The sequence below is a fragment of the Chiloscyllium plagiosum genome, unplaced genomic scaffold (genome assembly GCF_037043375.1).
Source record: "Chiloscyllium plagiosum isolate Xiang-an unplaced genomic scaffold, Cpla_swu_hap1 HiC_scaffold_29, whole genome shotgun sequence".
Classification (NCBI taxonomy): domain Eukaryota; kingdom Metazoa; phylum Chordata; class Chondrichthyes; order Orectolobiformes; family Hemiscylliidae; genus Chiloscyllium; species Chiloscyllium plagiosum.
This window is the reverse complement of record NW_028270167.1, coordinates 42447212-42466929: the sequence shown is the minus strand read 5'-3', so window position 1 is coordinate 42466929 and position 19718 is coordinate 42447212. Positions and strand designations below refer to the sequence as shown.

General features: G+C 41.3%; 1 protein-coding gene across 3 annotated transcripts in view; it reads right to left on the bottom strand.

Moving 5' to 3' along the window:
- Positions 1 to 19718, bottom strand: part of aplp2 (amyloid beta precursor like protein 2) — a 223946-nt gene that overhangs the window by 92098 nt on the left and 112130 nt on the right. For 2 of the 3 annotated variants that reach the window (XM_043676955.2, XM_043676956.2), the window contains exons 7-8: positions 16103 to 16270; positions 8753 to 8883 (exon numbers count right to left, since the gene is read on the bottom strand). In XM_043676955.2, the coding sequence (XP_043532890.2) occupies positions 8753 to 8883; positions 16103 to 16270 (299 nt within the window). The remainder of the gene's footprint in view (positions 1 to 8752; positions 8884 to 16102; positions 16271 to 19718) is intronic. The other variant, XM_043676957.2, reaches the window with a different exon arrangement.

Here is a 19718-nt window from a genome sequence, read left to right as displayed (position 1 = left end):
CTACCCATGCCCTGCATGACTTTACAAGCTTCTGTAAAGTCACCACTCAACCTCCAAGCTCAGGCCTATTCAGCCTCTCCCTATTGCTCAAATCCTCCAATCCTGGCGAAAACCTTGTAAGTCTTTTCTGCACATTTCACTTTTAACATCTTTCCGCTAGCAGAAAACTAAAAGCAATATTCCAAAAATGGCCTAAACAATGTCCTGAACAGCTGTAACATGATGTCCCATCTCCTTTACACAATGCACTAACCAATGAAGACACATGTCCAAACGCCTTCTTCACCCCACCCCCGCCCCCCCTCCACCCCCGTCGGCCTTTGACCCTTATTCATTAATCACTTTATTTAACAAAAATTGATCAATCCCAGTTTCAAAATAAACAACTGATCCTGCAACCACCAAGATAGTTCCAAACATCTACCACTCTGTCTTTTCCTGTTAATACCTTGTAGACTTGGACTAGAGCACCCCTTAGTCTTCTCAATTCCAGAGAAGATAGGCCAAATGTCTCCTCATATCTTAACCGCTGAAATTCAGATATCATTTTCATAGATCTACATTGTATTCGCTGTCAGGCCAATATATCCTTCCTGAAGAGTGCTGCCCAGATCTGCTCATAGTACTTCAAGTGGGGTTACACCAGGGTTTTGTACAGCTGCAGCATACTTCTGCGTCCTTATACTCCAGTTTATTATATAAAGGAAAACATTCAACGTCTTCAACTCGTGCTGCCTATGTAAAATTCTGGGCACAACTTGGCGAGGTATCACCAATGCAAAACTGCAACAGAGGACTGATCAGAGGAACCTACAGGATATCAAGAGAGGTATAACTGAGTTGGCACGTCACAAATATTGCATTTTAGGCAATAGGTGGTAGAACATGGCCAAAGACTTGGCAAAGAAATTTAAGGACGACCTTCTAGAGCTGAACAGTACCTTTGCTGCAGTGAATGAGATTGCAAAGGACCAAGGACAGTGACAGACTTGCCCGTTGTCTTGTGTGGAACTAAGTCTAAGTAAAGGAACTGCATTTGTGTGCTAAGCATAATGGAAGTTGATAGGGTGGGGATTTGATAGAGATGCACAAGATTATGTTTATTTTATTTAAAGCTGTCAAAGAAAAGCTGTTTGTTCCCATTAGCTGATGGTACAAGGGCTTAGAAGCACAGATTGAAGGTCAGGATAAAAAATGCAAAAGGGATACAAGGAAGAATGGATACGATGGGCAAATTGCCTTGATTTGTCCTGTTAACTTCTGTCTTTTTAGGTTATGCAAGCATTACAGCAATCAGCAACCATACTAACTCACTAGTCTGTAGGAGAACCTCAGCTAAAGGGAAAACGTGAAGAGTTTACTGTCAAAGATATAATAGTAGAGCACTTAGAAATATATATTATCAAGCAGAGTCGGCATGACTTCAAGAAGGGGAAATTATGCATGTCAAATTTATCAGGATTCTCTGAAGAAGTAACAAGCAGGATAACGGGGAAGTGAGGATCTAAGATTAGATTACTTACAGTGTGGAACCACACCAACCCTCCAAAGAGCAACCCACCCAGACCCATTCCCCTACATTTATCCCTTCACCTAACCTGAATATTTTTGGACTGTGGGAGGAAACCCACGCAGACACGGGGAGAATGTGCAAACTCCACACAGACAGTTGCCTGAGGCAGGAATTGAACCCTGGTCTCTGGCGCTGTGAGGCAGCGGTGCTAGCCACTGTGCTGTGGACTTTCAAAAGACATTGGATAAGGAATCATGCATTAAGCTATTTAATCAGTTAAGAGCCCATGGTGTTGGAATAATATCATACCACCACCATGGAGAAAGACTTGAAAGTTAGGGAACTGGGAGAAGTAAATAGTAATATGGGAGGCCAATTCCTGCCTCAGGTAACTGTCTGTGTGGGGTTTGCACATTCTCCCTGTGTCTGCGTGGGTTTCCTCCAGTTTCCTCCCACAGTCCAAAAATGTGCAGGTTTGGTGAATTAGCCATGCTAAAATTGCCCGTAGTGTTAGGTGAAGGGGTAAATGTAGGGGGATGGGTCTGGGTGAGTTGCTCTTCGGAGGGTTGGTGTGGGCTTGTTGGGCCGAAGGGCCTGTTTCCACACTAAGTAATCTAATCTAATGTCTTGAAGAGCCCACAGTACTGAAGGTCTGAGAATGCATAAATCCCCAGGACTTGATCAAGCAGCACAGCCTCAGGCGACTGTGTGGAGTTTCCACATTCTAAAGTGTTTGCATAGGTTTCCTCCGGGTGCTCCAGTTTCCTCCCACAGTCCAAAGATATGCAGGTTAGGTGAATTGGCCATGTTAAATTACCCATAACATTCAGGGATGTGTAGGTTTAGTCATTAGTCAGGGGAACTGCAGAATATTGGGGAATGGGAGGGTCAGTGTGGACTTTTTGGGCCAAATGGCCTGTTTCCACACTGTAGGATTCCATGAAGTGTATCCCAAGACCTTGAAGGAAGCTAGGGAAGAAATTACGGGGTCCCGAGCGGAGGTATTTATTTCGACAGCCACAGATATCAGAAGATCGCACAGTGGCTACAGTTGGGCCATTATTTAAGAAAGACTGCAAAGAAAAGTCAGAAGACTACAGACCGGTGAGCCTAATGTCAGTGGTGGGTAATTTGTTGGAGGGGATTCTGACAGACAGGATCTACATGCATTTGGAAAGGCAAGGACTGATTCGGGATCAGCATGGCTTTGTGTGGGAAATCATGTCTCACAAATCTGATGGAGCTTTTTTTTGAAATGGTAACCAAGGTGACAGATGAGGGGAGTGTGGTAGATGTTGTCTACATGGACTTTGGCAAGGCCTTCAATAATGTACTGTGTGGTAGACCCGTTAGTAAGGCTAGCTCATAGGGGATACAGGGACAGCTAGCCAAGTAGATATAAAATTGGCTTAAAGGTAAGAAACAGACAGTGATGATAGAGAATTGTTGTTCAGACTGGAAACCTGTGACCAGCAGTGTGCCGCAAGGATCAATACAACAACCTCTGTTCTGCTTGCACATTACTCCTTAAAATCCCATCAAAGATTAAGCCCTACCCAATGAGAGTGTAAAGGAAATTGTTACTCAATTTTGACAACTTTTGCTGAAACAAATTCTTCTGTGGAAGCTCTTTGTTTTTAACTCATCAGAATTTTTTAAGAATACCAATTTAAGGGGACAAGAAGCATTTATCTTGTATGAATTTGCAAGTGGGCCGAGTGGCAGAAGTACTGCCATGGAGAATACACCAGTTAACAATTATTGATAGTTAACGGCCGGGCTTTGTTTAAATTTTAAACTGGACAGGCTGACTTATATTAGTTAAGGCATTGTCCTGAGAAATGAACCAGCAAATGGCTGTAACCTATTCCGGTGAGTCAAAACAAGAGCAATTAATGCACACATTCTTTCTGTGTCTGAAGAACAGAGCTCTGTGGATTAACATATGCTGCTTCCAGTATGTGCAAGTATGCTAGACTGCAACCCCAAATGACAATCCTGAATTGGTTCTCAGCATAATCCTGTGTATACTCAGGGAAAATCAGTCAAATGTCCAACAGCAGAATCATATCTGTTGTTGAACACTGTTGTCAAATCTGCAAACATGAAACTGTATGGTTAATACCATTTGTTGCGAACAGCTAAAGGGTTACACTTTTACTATGATCCACGAGTCCTTTGGATATGTAGCTGAAAAGCCTTGTATCACACTGGCATTGAAATTTATACATTGCATTACTCATTTGTGTGATAGGCAAAACACTTTTTTGGCTTGTTGCTTTGCACAAAACCTTTAGATACCTTGTCCTTACAGGATGATCCAATGTACTCTGGACAATTTTCAGTTACAAAAGTAGGGATGTTGATGAGCTTGTACAATATACAGTGAGAAATCATTTGATCAGATTAGTCATTATTTTGCAGGATGACTTTGGTGTACCACATTTTACCATCAAGCTTGTATTGATAACAAATGGCCATATTTATGAAATTATTCGTTCGGTTAAAATTATAGCATGTGGGACCTGCAAGAAACCCAATATTTTAATGTTCCAGCAAAGATAGGCTTGTGGTAAACAACAGTACAGAAAACCTGGCCAGCTCCTCGATATCCTAGTGATAAAAGTGTTCACTCATATGCAATGCTGTACTACCAAGCTACTATTTGACGTAATTCCTAGGCAGAGATCCTTTCTCTGCAAACAGATGGAAGATGTTTAACATGTGTAGCTTTCATGGAATTACCATGGGATTGGGGAACTTATCACTCCTGGTCACTTCCTCCATGACTATTCACCAGCCAATCAGCTGCAGTGCAAATTTCTCCTGCAGTGTAAATTGATGAAATTTTGCATTGCGCATTTATTCTAATCAATGTTTAATCAATGCAAGACAAAAAAAAGCAACAATTATTTGTTCGAAGTAATATTTGACCAATTTGAGTGTCATTTGAGGACTTGACAACAGGATAGATAACAGGAACTCAATGTGCATCTGGATATCAAAAAGGCATTCAAGATGATGGCACAAACAGTTACTAAAGATGAATTTATATATTAGCATGCATGCTAACGGGGTCACTTTCAACTTAAACCATAATTTCCGGAGCATTACAAGGATCAGTGCTAGGGTCTCAACTATTTATGAACTGTAATAATGACTGGGACGAAGAGACTGATTGAGTTACAGCCAGGTTTGCAGATGAAACAGGGATAAGTTGGAAAGTAAGTTGCCAAAAAGATTGCAAAGGAGTACAAACAGTTTGAGGAAATGGACAAAATTTTGGCACGTGGTGTATCATGTGGGAAAATGTGAGGTTGTGTCCACTCTGGCAAGAAGAGTAGAAAAACAGATTATGGAGAGAGACTGTAAAACACCATCAGAGAATCCCTACAGTGTAGAAACAGGCCATTTGGCCCAACAAGTACACACTGACCCTCTGAAGAGTATCCCACCCTGAGCCATTCCCCCATCCCTATTACTCTACATTTCCCATGACTAATGCACCTAGCCTACACATTATTGAACAGTATTTACAATTTTAGCATGGTCAATTCACCTAATCTGCACATCTTTGGACTGTGGGAGGAAACCAGAACACCTGGAGGAAACGCACACAGATACAGGGTGATATGCAAACTTCATACAGACTTCTGAGGCTGGAATCGAATCCGGGTCCCTGGCGCTGTGAGGCAGTAGTGCTAACCACTGACCCACTATGCCACGCAATTATTGCTATGGTACAGAAAGATCGAGTTCTTATATTCGAATCACAAAATTTTAGCATGCAGTTAAATAATAGGAAGGAACACCAGTCTTTATTACAAGAGGAATGCAGTATACAGGGACTCTTATTACAACTGCAGAGGGCACTGGTAAGGCTGCACATAGAGCACTTTATACAGTTTGGTCTCCTTACTTGCAATGGAATACACTTGATTGGAGGCTTTTCCGAGAAGATGCATTAGGCTGATACTTAAGGTAACAAGTTGTCTTATGAAGTCAGGGTGAGTTTATATTTACTGGAACGTGTATCAATGAGATATGACTGTATTGAAATAAGAATGATTCCAAGGAGTCTTGTCAGGGTGGTGCTAAGAATTCATTTCTTTTTCATGAAGTGAAGCACAGTTTGAATGGGTCCCTTCCACATTGTATGGTGCTATGTCATAACCATTCAGCTAAATATGGCATGGAAGAGATTCACGCACTGAAATACACTCGTTGTAAAGTCAAAGGGCACAGAAACAGGCCATTCTACCTCCCATGTCTGCATCAAGCAACCATCACCAAACTATATTAATTCCACTTACCTGCACTTGGTCCATAACCTACTGTGCCCTGGCATTTAAATGCTTGTCCAGATGCTTAAATGTTGCAAGACTCTCTGCTTCCATCACCCTCTCAGACGGTGCATTCCATATTTCTACCACACTCTGGATGAAAATGTTCTTCCTCACATCCCCTCCTTACTCCTTACCTTAAACTTATGCCCTCTGATCTTAGACATGTTTATCATGGGGAAGGCTTCTTACATCTACCCTGTTTATGCCTCTCAGTTTTGTTTCACCCAACCAGATACCCTCTCAGTCACCTCGGCTGAGAAAACAAATCCAGCTATTGCTTCTCATAACTGAGACTTTCCACCCCAATCAACATCCTGGTGAATCTCCTCTGCACCATCTCCTGTGCAATCACATTCCTCTGATAGTGTGGTGACCAGAACTGTATATTGTATACCATCTGTGGCCTAACCAACGCTCTGTAAAGTTGCAACAGGTTCCCTGCTCCTATATTCCATAATACAGCTAATGAAGAAGGCATGCCTTCTTCACCATCCTGCTTACCTGTGGCGATAATTTCAAGGATCCATGGACTTGACCATTTATCTGTTCCTCCCTTTGTTCCTCAGTACTCCCGAGGGAGTAACATTCACTACATAAAGCCTTCCCTTAATTGACCTCAAACTTACCAGGATTAAATTCCATCTGTCATTGCTGTGCACAGTTTACCAGCTGATCAATATCAGGCTGTCACCGGACACAATCCTCCTCGCAATCAACAATATCAATCTTCAATTCATGGGCAAACTTATTAACTATACCTCCAATATTCAGATCCCAGTCACTAATATATGTATTAGGATCCCAGCACCAATCTGCAATGTTGTTTAGGGAAAATTAGATGGAATTCTAAAAATTATATTCTCAGAATGCTTGCATTTAAGTTGAAGTGCATACAGATGGAGGACACTGATTCAATGACTCCTTCAGCACATGTAAAAAACCTATGCCAGAGGCTGTCACTTGTTCATTAATTTGATTTGATTTGGCTTATTTGATTCCAAAAGGAGTATAAAGGAAGACTGGGCTCTTGTCAATGTCCTGACGTCAAGGTCAGGTGGTTTCGGTTGAAGTCCTACTTGTTCCAGAGATGTATAACAACATCTCTGAACAGGATGAGGGGAAAATATTTATAAAGCAACAAACACAAGGCCAGAATGGAGTCAGGAACTTTTTCCAAGTAACATTTCATTGTGAATAAATCTATTCAAAATAAAGGTTGGCTTCAGCTAACGTCCTTCACCATAGAACACAGAACAGTACAGCACAGTACAGGCCCTTTGGCCCTCGATGTTGTGCCAGGCTTTTATCCTGCTCTAAGGTCAGACGAACCTACAAACCCTTCATTGCACTAACTTCCATGTGCCTATCCAAGAATTGCTTAAATTACTGTTTCTGACAAATGAGGAACACAACACCACTTTGGATTTGTGAAGGGTAGGTCTTGATTCCTGAAGAAGGGCTTGTGCCCGAAACGTCGATTCTCCTATTCCTTGGATGCTGCCTGACCTGCTGCGCTTTTCCAGCAACACATTTTCAGCTCTGATCTCCAGCATCTGCAGCCCTCACTTTCTCTCGAAGGGTAGGTCTTGCCTTACAAGTCTTGTTGAATTCTTTGAGGAGGTGACCAAGCATGTGCATGAGGGCATAGCAGTGGATGTAGTATACATGGATTTTAGTAAGGCATTTGATAAGGTTCCCCATGGTAGGTTGATGCGGAAAGTCAGGAGGCATGGGATAGAGGGAAATTTGGCCAATTGTATAGAAAACTGGCTAACCGGTCGAAGTCAGAGAGTGGTGGTAGATGGTAAATATTCAGCCTGGAGCCCAGTTACAAGTGGAGTTCCGCAGGGATCAGTTCTGGGTCCTCTGCTGTTTGTAATTTTTATTAATGACTTGGAAGAGGGAGTCAAAGGGTGAGTCAGTAAATTTGCAGATGATACGAAGATTGGTGGAGTTGTGGATAGTGAGGAGGGCTGTTGTCGGCTGCAAAGGGACTTAGATATGATGCACAGCTGGGCTGAGGAGTGGCAGATGGAGTTCAACCCTGCCAAGTGTGAGGTTGTCCATTTTGGAAGGACAAATAAGAATGCGGAATACAGGGTTAACGGTAGGGTTCTTAATAAGGTGGAGGAGCAGAGGGATCTTGGGGTCTATGTTCATAGATCTTTGAAAGTTGCCGCTCAGGTGGATAGAGCTTGTAAGAAGGCCTATAGTGTATTAGCGTTCATTAGCAGAGGGATTGAATTCAAGAGTCGTGAAGTGATGTTAGAGCTGTACAGGACTTTGGTTAGGCCACATTTGGAGTACTGTGTGCAGTTCTGGTCGCCTCACTTTAGGAAAGATGTGGAAGCTTTGGAGAGGGTGCAGAGAAGATTTACCAGGATGTTGCCTGGAATGGAGAATAGGTCGTACGAGGATAGGTTGAGCGTGCTAGGCCTTTTCTCGTTGGAACGGAGAAGGATGAGGAGTGACTTGATAGAGGTGTATAAGATGATCAGGGAATAGATAGAGTAGACAATCAGAAACTTTTTCCCCGGGTACAAGGGGACATAAATTTAAGGTGAAGGGTGGAAGGTATAGGGGAGATGTCAGGGGTAGGTTCTTTGCCCAGAGAATGGTGAGGACATGGAATGCGCTGCCTGTGGGAGTGGCAGAGTCAGAATCACTGGCGAACTTTAAGTGGCAATTGGATAGGTACATGGATGGGTGCTTAAACTAGGACAAATGTTCGGCACAACATCGTGGGCCGAAGGGCCTGTTCTGTGCTGTAATGTTCTATGTTCTAACACTATCTTAGGTTGATAGACTAAGAAGGATGATCAGAATGTTCCATGCAGCTTCCTGGCTAAATTTCATTTCAGCAAAAAGTAAAGACAACATGTGTGCTTAATACCTTATCCATGCGGTCACGATGTCTGACCTCAAGTTGCTGTTTAGCCTTTGCGAAACGTGCATGCTCATTTTCATCCGCGGGTGTTTCAAAATAAACGTCCACTTCATCTGCCGGTTGAGGAGTTGAGAGAACTGCAAAACAGAGCATTAGTCAGCTTTTGAGCCTGTGCACATTCAAACTTAGACAATGCATACCCTGAATAATACAAACCCAAATTATGCTCATAATTGCGATGCTAGTTATTAATATTGGCTATAAATCTGATCCTGTAAAATGCTTCCAACAATCCATTGCGTCAATTTACTAAAGTTTTGCGGCTAGCTTAGAAAAATTAGCTTAGTGCCAACCAGGTAGGGACAGTGACTTAAAATGAGGCATGCACATTGTTACAATCCTTGTAGACGTGGCTAAGCTTTTAAAAATCAAAAATTTCAGATTTTAAGACACTCACTTTAGCAACCAGACTAAATGCAACACTGACTAAACACTACTTTTGTACATAAGTTATATTTTAAAATACAGAACAGAATTCTCCCCTATTGTTTCTTACCTAACCAGAAAACCTGCTTCATCAGGTAAACTGTACTGTCACTCAAGTAGTCATTTGATTTTCCTGCACACAATCCAAAGACATCCCCAGATCTCGAGGACTCACTTGCCTTCCTTCCATAGCTTTGCAACTTATGACTAGAATATTTTTCACAGTATGGGTTTTCCTGGCCATTCTCCCTTCAACAAACTAGACAAATTGAAAATCATTGCAAATTTGGTATTTTCGATCAGAGGGCAAGGCCTCACCTCTGATTTGGGTTGATTAATTACAGATACCTTTTAACTGCTCTTTTTCTCCGAGATCCCCAGCAAACTATGCCCAAATTTCACAGATATCTTCAAGACCCTTCCCTATTCAAAGCCCGTCTCTTCACAGCAAGACAAATCACATGGGCCTTGTATCAAAGTAGAAATGTGAACTGGCTTGCCTCAATACCTCAACTATCTTTTATCTTGGTAAAAGAGGGACAACTTAAGAGCATAAAAGTTTATAACGCAACATTCTCACACTTGCCTGGGACTTTGGAAAGGAACAACTGTAAACACAGATGATTCCCCAACCCCCATCCCAGCAAAACAACCATGGCCTCCCTTTAATCTTTAGGCTGTGCATGGTTCGAGCACGATCTCTAGATGGCGCAAAGAGCACTCATGCCCAAAAAGGATTTAAATTTTAACGATGGCTGCAATAAATTGAAGTTTTTCAAGTAAAAGAAAAATTCTAAACACCAGAATTTTATTCTTTTCAAGTTATTTAGGTTGATTCCTGGAGTGCAATTTTTAAAAACAAGATTACCAACTCCATAGTTTAGCAGAAAAGCAAGAGTAGCGGATATTTACTGAGGCTCTAAGGTGCATTAAATCACTAATGCAAATATTCAAAAGTAGGAAAAACAATCACCAATGGGAACTAAAAAGTGAGGGGGACCACCTGGTGATGCTGCCTGCAACATGAACTGAATTGAGGGGAGAACCGGGATGAAATGCAAGAGAAAGCAGCCAAAGGAATTAATAGTTGTTCTAAAAAAAATTAACATGAAAGCTCCTAAAAGTGTTTTTAAAAGTAATACTATGAGAGTTTGGGGACATTCCTCGAGAATGAATGGTTAGGGCACCAAGATCAGGGAACCCTGGATGTCAATTGATATCAATAGTTTGATAAAAGGAAAACATGGGAGCAAACATTAGGTACAGAGCATTAAAAACAGGTGAGGCCCTTCAGTAATATAGTGTGTGTGGGGAAGTGCTGAAACAAGGCAAAGAAGGGCCACAAAATGCCTTTACCAGATAAGATTAGGGTGAACCCCAAGGCATTTTATATGAAGAGCAAGAGGATCATCAGGGATAGAATGGGGACTATGAGAGAACAAAGGGGCAACTTGAGTGTGAAGCGAGAGAATGTGGATAAGGTCTTAAATGAGTATTTCTGATCAACATAGGGGAAACAAAGTAACAGGAGATTTTAATTATGATGGTGAGGTTCTAAAGTGTATTAAGATTAATATGGAGGAGGTATAAGATGTTTTAGTGGGCATTATGGTGCATAAATCCCCAGGACCTGATGAGGTATTCCAGGCTGTTATGGAAGGAAAAGATGATTGCTGGGGCCCTGACAGAGATACTTAATACTTCACTGACCACAGGTGATACGCCAGATTGCTGGAGAGCTAGCGTAAATCCTTTGTTCAAGATAGCAACATGGATAGGCCAGATAATTATGGATCATTAGTCTGACGTCAGTGGTAAGGAACTTATTTGAAAAAATTCTGAGGGACTGGATTAATCAACACTTGGAACAATAGGTAACAAGAACAGAAATTGCTAAAAACACAGCAAGTCTAGCAGCATTTGTGATGAGAAAACAGCATTAATGCTGTGTCCAGTGACCTTTCTTCAGAACATTTCTGAAGAAGGATCACTCGATCTAACATTTTAACTCTATTTTTCTCCACAGATGCTGCCAGACCTGTTCACTTTTTCCAGCAACTGAAGTTTTTGTTTCTGATTTCCAGCATCTGCAATTCTTAACTTTCTTGGAAAGGCAGGGATTGATCTGAGATAAGCATGGATTTGTTGGAAAGAGAACCTGTCGGACTAATTTATTTGAGTTTTTTGAAAGGGGACAAAATATATTGATAAGGGTTGTGCAGTTGATGTGGCTTCAGTGAGGCCTTTGATAAGGATCCACATGGGAGGCTGACCCAAATGCTCCAAGGCAAGTTGACAAACTGGGTCAAAAACTGGCTACACACAGGAGTCAAAGGGTGACAGGGCAGGGTTATTTTTGAGATTGTAAAGTCGTGACCAGTAACGTACCACAGAGATCTCTGCATGTTATTAATGATTTAGATGTGAACGTAGAAGGCATAATTAGTAAGTTTGCAGATGACACAAAAATTGGTGATGTTGTTGATGTTCAGGAGCTGATGTAACTTGGAAGGTCTATTAAGGAAAGGGTCAATGAATATCCCTCAGAAGTACTGCAGAATAAAGGGACCTCGGTGTACAAGTCAGTAGATCTCTAATACGGGATGCTTGCTTTCATTATTAGGGGCACAGAATATAGGAGCAGGGAAGTCTTCTTGCACCTTATAGAGCATTGGTTAGGTTACAAACGGTGTGCAGCTCTGGTCGCCACACTATCAGAAGGACATGACTGCACTGGAGAGGATGCAAAGACGATTCACCAGGATATTCTGAGGAAGGGTCACTCGACCCGAAACATTAATTCTGATTTCTCTCCATAGATGCTGCCAAATCTGTTCAGCTTTTCCAGTGATCTCTATTTTTGTTTGTGATTTACAGCATCCATAGTTCTTTGGATTTTTATTTTTGTTTCACTGTGATGTTGCCTGGGATGGATAACCTCAGTTATGAGAAGAGTGTGAATAGGCTGGGGTTGTTTTTCCTGGAGCACAGGAAACTGAGGGGGGATCCAACTGAAATATACAAATTATGACAGGCATAAAAAGGGTAGACTGTGAGAATCTTTTCCCCATGGGCAACATGTCTAAGATCAGAGGACATGAGTTTAAAGGGAGAGGACTAAGTGGTTCAGAGGGGATCGGAGGAAACATTTTTTCACCCAGGTGGTAGAAATATCAAACATGCTTATTGAGAGGGTGGTCAAAGCAGGTACTCTCAACATTTAAGCAGCATCTGTATGAGCACTTAAAAATGCCAGGGCTTAATAAATTATGGACCAAGTGCATATAAATGGGATTAGTGCAGTTTTGTGTTTGTTAATTGGCATACACATGGTGGGGCATAGAGCCTACTTCTATGCTGTATGACTCAATTACTCTATAAAATTAAGGTAGGGTGGTATGCACATGCCACTGTGCATGGACATGATGATACCTGCAGTCCAGACACATCCTTAAGCCTGCTGGGGTCTGCTGTCACCAACTCCATCTAGTTCCCATTTTGGCTTGGGAATAATAACTCCATAATCTTTAATAGCCATCTCACCCAGGCCTGTTGCTGAAAAGAGTTCAGACCAAGTCCTATGATCCCCTTTATTTAAAGGGAGTCTTGAAACAACATTACAAAACCTCAACTGTGACAAGGGTAAAGTCATCATACTTTATTATTTTTGATGTGGGACATAGTAATAGGGAAATTATTCTGTCAAAAATGTCCTTGTCATTCAAGTATTCGCCATCAATCTACCTTCGAGAACAAACGAATTATGCTCTTGTGAATCCCAGAAACAACAATGCCAAATACATACAAATTCTCACTGTTAAAGCACTAGGTCAGAGCTTTATCTACTTGGATACTTGCAGTCAAGATAGGTTGCTGTTGTTACTGGAGGTGTCATTCACTAGTAAGAACGATGCTAAACTTGAGAAAACATTCAGCGCATTTTTAAAATTGTTAACAGTGTACACAATATATTATCCAGTGAAATAAAACTTAGGATGTTGGCTCCACATGGCAAAGCCAGTCTTTATAGCCCAGCCCTAAATGGTCGACATGATGGTAGGCCTTTTTGAAGTAGAGAACACAGCTAACTGACTTGTTCTTCAGAGGGCAATGAAGAATCAATTGGAATTAGAAACAAGCAGCCAAATCAACCAAGAACGGGTTTCTTTTCCTGAATAACAATACCTTTGATTACTGTTTATTATCAGATTTTTTAAAACCCAAATTCAATTTCTTAAACTGCCACAACTGGATTTCAACAGTGCCTTGCAGTCATAGCTTCATGGTATAGTTGGAAAGAATTTGCAAGGACCATGGATCTGGATGCTTGCATACATCAATCTTCAAAGTGCAAAGGCAAATTGAGGGCAACTTACCAAAGGACAGAGGATCTTGGGCATTACAAATAGAGGCACTGAGTATAAAAGTTGGCACGTTATACAAAATAAAGCTTTGTTGCACCTCAACAAGAGAATTATATCCAATTCGGTCATCACATTTTCCTTTTCCTTGGTGCCCAGAAGATTGAAAGGATATTGAATAATGATTACAAAATTGTGACAAGTTTTGATAAAGTTAGCAAAATAAACATCCTATCAACTGATGGTACAAGGACTGCAAGGTCCTTGTACCATCAGAATTTGATAAGAAGAGCACTTTAAAAAAAATTTCATATCATGCAACTCACTACAAAGAGGGTTGTGGGAGCAGACTTGATGAATGAGCTCACAAGAAAATTCCTCTGACCTGGGCAAGAGTTTTGTCTTTTCAGTGATTGCCACCAGGATTGACTAAACAAGAAGCATACAGCAGCACTCAAAATATGTGTGAGAGACAGGGCAAATCAGGCTCTGAAAAAAACACCCCTCCACAACTTACCTCCATTGTCTATGACAGCCAATTTTAGATCTATCTTGGCAAGTCACTATGGATCCTATGTGTCTTAATCTTCGGGACCAGCCTACCATGAGGGACCTTGTCAAATGCTTTAGTGAAGTCCATGTAGACAACATTCACTGCCCTACCTTCATCAATTATCTTTGTCAATTCTTCAATAAGATTTGTGAGATAAGCTCTTCTCGACAAAGACATGCTGACTATTTTCAAAAACAGACTCTTGCTTCTAACTTTTGCCAATTGTCCAGTGCCAGTGGGATCTGAGAGATTAATGTTTTCTTTGTGTTTTATAGCTTTAAATAACAGAATTGATAATTGAGGATATTGATGAATTAATAGAATCACAGAAGCCCTCCAGTGTGGAAGTAGGCCATTTGGTCCATTGAGTGTACACCAACACTCCAAAGACCATCCCACCCAGACCCAACCCTGCATTTCCCATGTCTAGTCCACCGAGCTTGCACATCCCTGGATTCTCTGGGCAATTTAGCATGGCCAATCCACTTAACCTACACATCTTTGGACTTTGGGAAGAAAACCACGCAGACATGGAGAATGCACAAACATGACAGTCACCTGACGGTAGAATTGAAACCAGGTCCCTGGCATGGAGGCAGCAGTGCTAATCACTGAACCATCATGCCACCCATTATAATTCTTCTAAGAAATTAGTAGATCAGCACAAATACAGAAGGCAACATTAATTGAGTGAATCAATGAATTCATGAGCAAATGAGAATCAGATAGGAGCCACTGAAAATCAAAAACAGCCCCTGAAATTAAAAGGTTTCCCTCAGAAAAAATCTCAAGTTGAACACAGGGTGGGGGCATTTTGTCCTCTGCTGTCCAATAAATGGCTCAGTGAATTTATCCAGTTATCATACAAATTAGGTTCCATCTACACTTTTAGCTCAACTTGCAGATTTGCCACATTGATCAGATTCATGAAATATAGGCTTGAAATGCTGATTGTTACATCCTAACCTGTCACCTGCAAATTTAGCTCAATGATGGGCCTTTTCAATGCTCAATGCAAGACATAAGGGTGGGCTTATAAGATAACACTAAACAACATCAGCAGTTTCCCCAGGTATCACTTCAGAAAAGGAAAAAACTTGATGGAGACGAGACGAGACGAAACAAAAAAGATATACACTGGCAGGCAGCTGAATCAGTAAATAACACCTCACGTCAACCAAAATACTCTGCTCATACTTTTGTGTCAGTGGTGAATCATATCCTGTAGGCACTGATAAAATAGAATAAATAAGACAGGCTATAGTGAGTGACAGCTGAAGGATATGAAACTGTTATGTTCTATCTTGGCAAATAATTAAAGTTAAAAATCATATCAAATACCTGAAACTTGAACAAGGAGCTCGAGCTCCACATACTGTGAATTTTCCACCCAGAAGGACAACTGCATATTTTCACACTGACTCAGAACAACGTATGCCTCTCCACACTTACCTTGGATTTTCAAAAGTTGTTGATCAGACATAACACTTGACAGCAAAGCTGATTATATACATAGATAATGACAGAAAGGTATCAGAGGAAAGGTATGAAAATTGCCCAAGGAAATTATCACCAGGGGTTTCAGATCTGGAAGGATGCAGACCTACAAAAGGGTGACAGCAAAGCCCAAGAAGGAGAATTAAAGTTTTACATCACGAGGCAAAGAGTACTGCAGATGCTGGAGATTAGAGTCGAAAGTGTGGTGCTGGAAAAGCACAGCAGGTCAGGCAGCATTCGAGCAGCAGGAAAATAGACATTTTGGGCAAAAGCCATTCATCAGGAATGAAAAGTCGATTTTCCTGCTCTTCGGATGCTGCCTGACCTGCTGTGCTTTTCCAGCCCCACACTCTAGACTTTTAAGTCACAAGGACTAGTGAGGTACAAGGTAAATTGGTTGATTGGTCAGGAAAGAGCGATACTAAGCAGGTAGGCTGCTGCAGCAAGAAGCTGACTTACTCATTTGTTTACATACAGCCATACAGTATTCCTCGGACTCAAAATTGTTTCTGTTGCCTCCACAACCTCCATAGATGAACCGAAAACATTTCTTCTCGTTGACGTTGAAATACCAGCGAGGCATCATGGCCCGACAGGGACCAGTCACAGCCTCCTGAGAGCAGACAACTGTGTGGAGGAGATAGGACACAGCATCAGAGAGAGCTTATAGGCAGACTAATCCTGGGACAAATTCTACAGGCAAAGCAATGAGGCACACTAAGTTAAATAACAAAGAACACAGTAACCTTGGGAAAGCAGGTCATTAAAGACCATGTCTCAGGAGCAAATTTAGCAAAGTACAGTGCAATATTCACTCTCATTCAGATGCAGCTAGCACAAATTAGCACACTGCTCTGAAACCATAGTAGTTGCAGTAAACTGTTTAACCTTTGATAGTTATTTCAAAGAAATTTGCAATCTTAATTAAGAAGCTCACACAAACTCATGGTGACTGAAGCAGAAAACGCAAGCATCCCATTGTGTCTTTTACCTCAATGGTCAACTCAAATCTTGGTCCTGTGCAAGTAAGTTATGGCAGCTCTGAACTCAATGTACTCTAACAACATTTTCCACAGGTCTCTTATTCATCAAGAACTTGAATTCCCAAAGCATCTTTACACAGTAAAATATCCCAAGGCACTTTAGAATTGGAAACTGGTACCAGTACAGGTTTGAAAGAGCTTAAGGAATGAGCGAGACAGGAGGGTAAATAATTTTTAGAAACAAAACTGCAGAATTCAAAATATGAACAGTTGAAGGCACACCTGCCAGTAATCATGGGATTAAAATCATGGAAACATAAGAGACCCAAATTATTAGTTACTACAATCAGAAACAGCAGGGCTTTGGAGGGATTTAAAACTAAATTGTTGTCAAATCAGGAGCCAAGTCGGTGAGGAGTTCGATAAGTGCACTGCACTTAGAAAGATCTAGGACATGGACAAATGGAAGTTGAAATGACAAGGCTGCTCTGTGACTGAAAGCAAGCCATTTGATAAATATATCTCCAATTTTGTAAACAGTCCAGTTCAGCCTCAGTCTATTTCCAGGGAGAGGGATGTAATCGGTGGAAGAAAACGGCACAGATCTTATAATCAGTAGCATAGTGGAAACTTTTCCCCTCAATTAAAGGTTGTTTCCAATAGGAGGAGGACTGGGAGCTGGGGCCAGGGTATAAATAGAGCTAGAATGGCTGGGAGACTCAGATGTGACAAAGGGATGGACCAGAAATGTATTTCTGTTGATCGAAACAAAGCCACATGAAAAAGGACATACATTCTGTGCAATCAGTCCGTGTTTTTGTGGGTTCTGATAGAACCACCACGTGGGTTGCTCCAGACCCTATTCTAGAATAGCACCACTTCTAGATCCATGTGGTACTGGCTGTTCACAGCTATTGAAACAGCAAGAACCAAGCATTATTTTCAAGCTTCCCACTATTCTGTTGGAAGAAAGTTAGGTCATTAATTATTGGACATCAGACATGCATTATGATCACAGTCATGCAGGAAGTCATTTATGAGATAAGGGTTGTTTCAGTTTTCCGGCAAGAGCAGAAAGCCCACTGGAAGGCTTCAAACTTGGAATTTCAGCAAAGGGAAGCAAGGATTTCAAAATCAACCATATTATCAAGGGCTTTGGATAAGGCAGATGAAGCAGAGCAAGACATCACCAGAACCATGACAAATTGAGCAGATTAAAACGTAAAATTCTGATAGCAACTAACAGTTAACTTCCATATTTCATACCATAAGACCATAGGTATAGGGGCAGAATTAGACGATATGATCTATAAAGTCTGCTATGCCATCCAATCATGGCTGATATGCTTCTAAACCCCACTCCCTTGCCTTCTAACCGTCACCCTCGATTCCTTTGAACAAAAGCTAATCTCTGTCTTAAATACATGAAATGACTTGGCCTTCACAGCTCTCTGCGGCAATGAGTTCCACAGATTAACTATACCCCACCCCCCCCTCTTTCTCACCAGTTGTACCATTGTATCCTGCACCCTGTCCTGTGACCCTGATGCACTTGTTCAGCATGCTCTGCCTGTAAAGTGGGTCAGACAACACTTTTCACTGAACCTTGGTACACATGACAGTAATAAATCAAATCAGATAGGATACAGATCAAATGGAAATAAAAAGGCAAGGGAAGAATGAAGAAGTCGGAATGTCTAAGAATTCTGGAAACAGAGATCAGAGTTAAGTATGAACCATACTAGTTCATTGCATCAAAAAATCCTACTCAGAAACCCATTATCGCCTCATGATTAAGACGTGAAAAGTAACTCACATGCAGTTTAATTCTCAGATAAAAACAAACAACGATACAGGCAAACTAGAACAAAGGCCAGGAATATTAATAGTCAAATTGGTTTGTTAATTGTTAGCAATTCTAGACAACAGATTAAACAATTAAAAGTGCAAAAATGATGTTTTATAGGTTAATTTCTAGGTTACAAACATCCACATCATCCAGCCTGCATTTGACCACATCCATTTGGGCCCTGGGTGCACAATCTACCTCATCCCCAAAAACTATCCGTGTCCCCACTGTTCACTGGACAATCCACAGAGAGCACCGACAAAGGTCATGCTCGACCCCACAGAGAGAGAGAAGTAATCAAGGACAGAATGACCTCTCAGACAGCACTGACCAAGGACAGCTCGACTCCACAGACAGCTGTGACCGAGGACAGCGCGAGCCCATGGGACAGGGGTGATACGGTTTACATGGTCCATGTGCGTGCCAATGACACAGGCAGAACTAGGCAAGTGGTTCTGCAAAGTAGATAACATTTAGCACAAGAGAGACAGATGATATATATTCAAGAAACCAAAGTGTGGAAACAGTTTGGTTAGAGATGAAAGAGCGCCGACAGGCAACATCATGACCCTTCAGGTCATCAAAATGACCCACAGACATCCAACAGGAAACAGAGAGAGAGAACAGCCAGGATATAGTACGCAAGATGTCACAATGAACTCAGAAGCCAACAGAGGACCAAAGTCACATATACAGATCCTGACCCCATGAACCAGATATAGTATTATGCGACTAGCGTTTTTTACAAAATGCATTTTCAATTAAAGGCCTGAACATTGATGCAATTATCCACATTTGCACATTTAACCTAAATCACCCAATGTTTCTAAATTTATTCCATGAAAACCATTCTAGATTTAACCAAGGAAACAAATCTTTAGCTGGTGAGTATGTGCATCATTCGTCTTTAACATTCAGTTGATACAAACTAAACTGAAATCACTGTACATGGATCAGGAACAGTCCCACAGATTCCACTATACAGAAACTCTAAAACTTTGAATGGCACCCCAAATTCCCTTCAACTTGTGCAATGGAGTGTAACCTCAAATGTTTTTATTAACAGAAATCTAATCTAAGCTTAGAATCAAAGACAACTGACAAGTAGAATTAACTTGTGCCTATCGGTCAGTTCGATGTATTGTCTAAGATTATCGTTAAATCTCATTCAGAAAATATGAAGACATTGGTAAATTTCAAAGAAGACAAAGTCACCATGATCAGGAAATAGAGCACGGAGGCT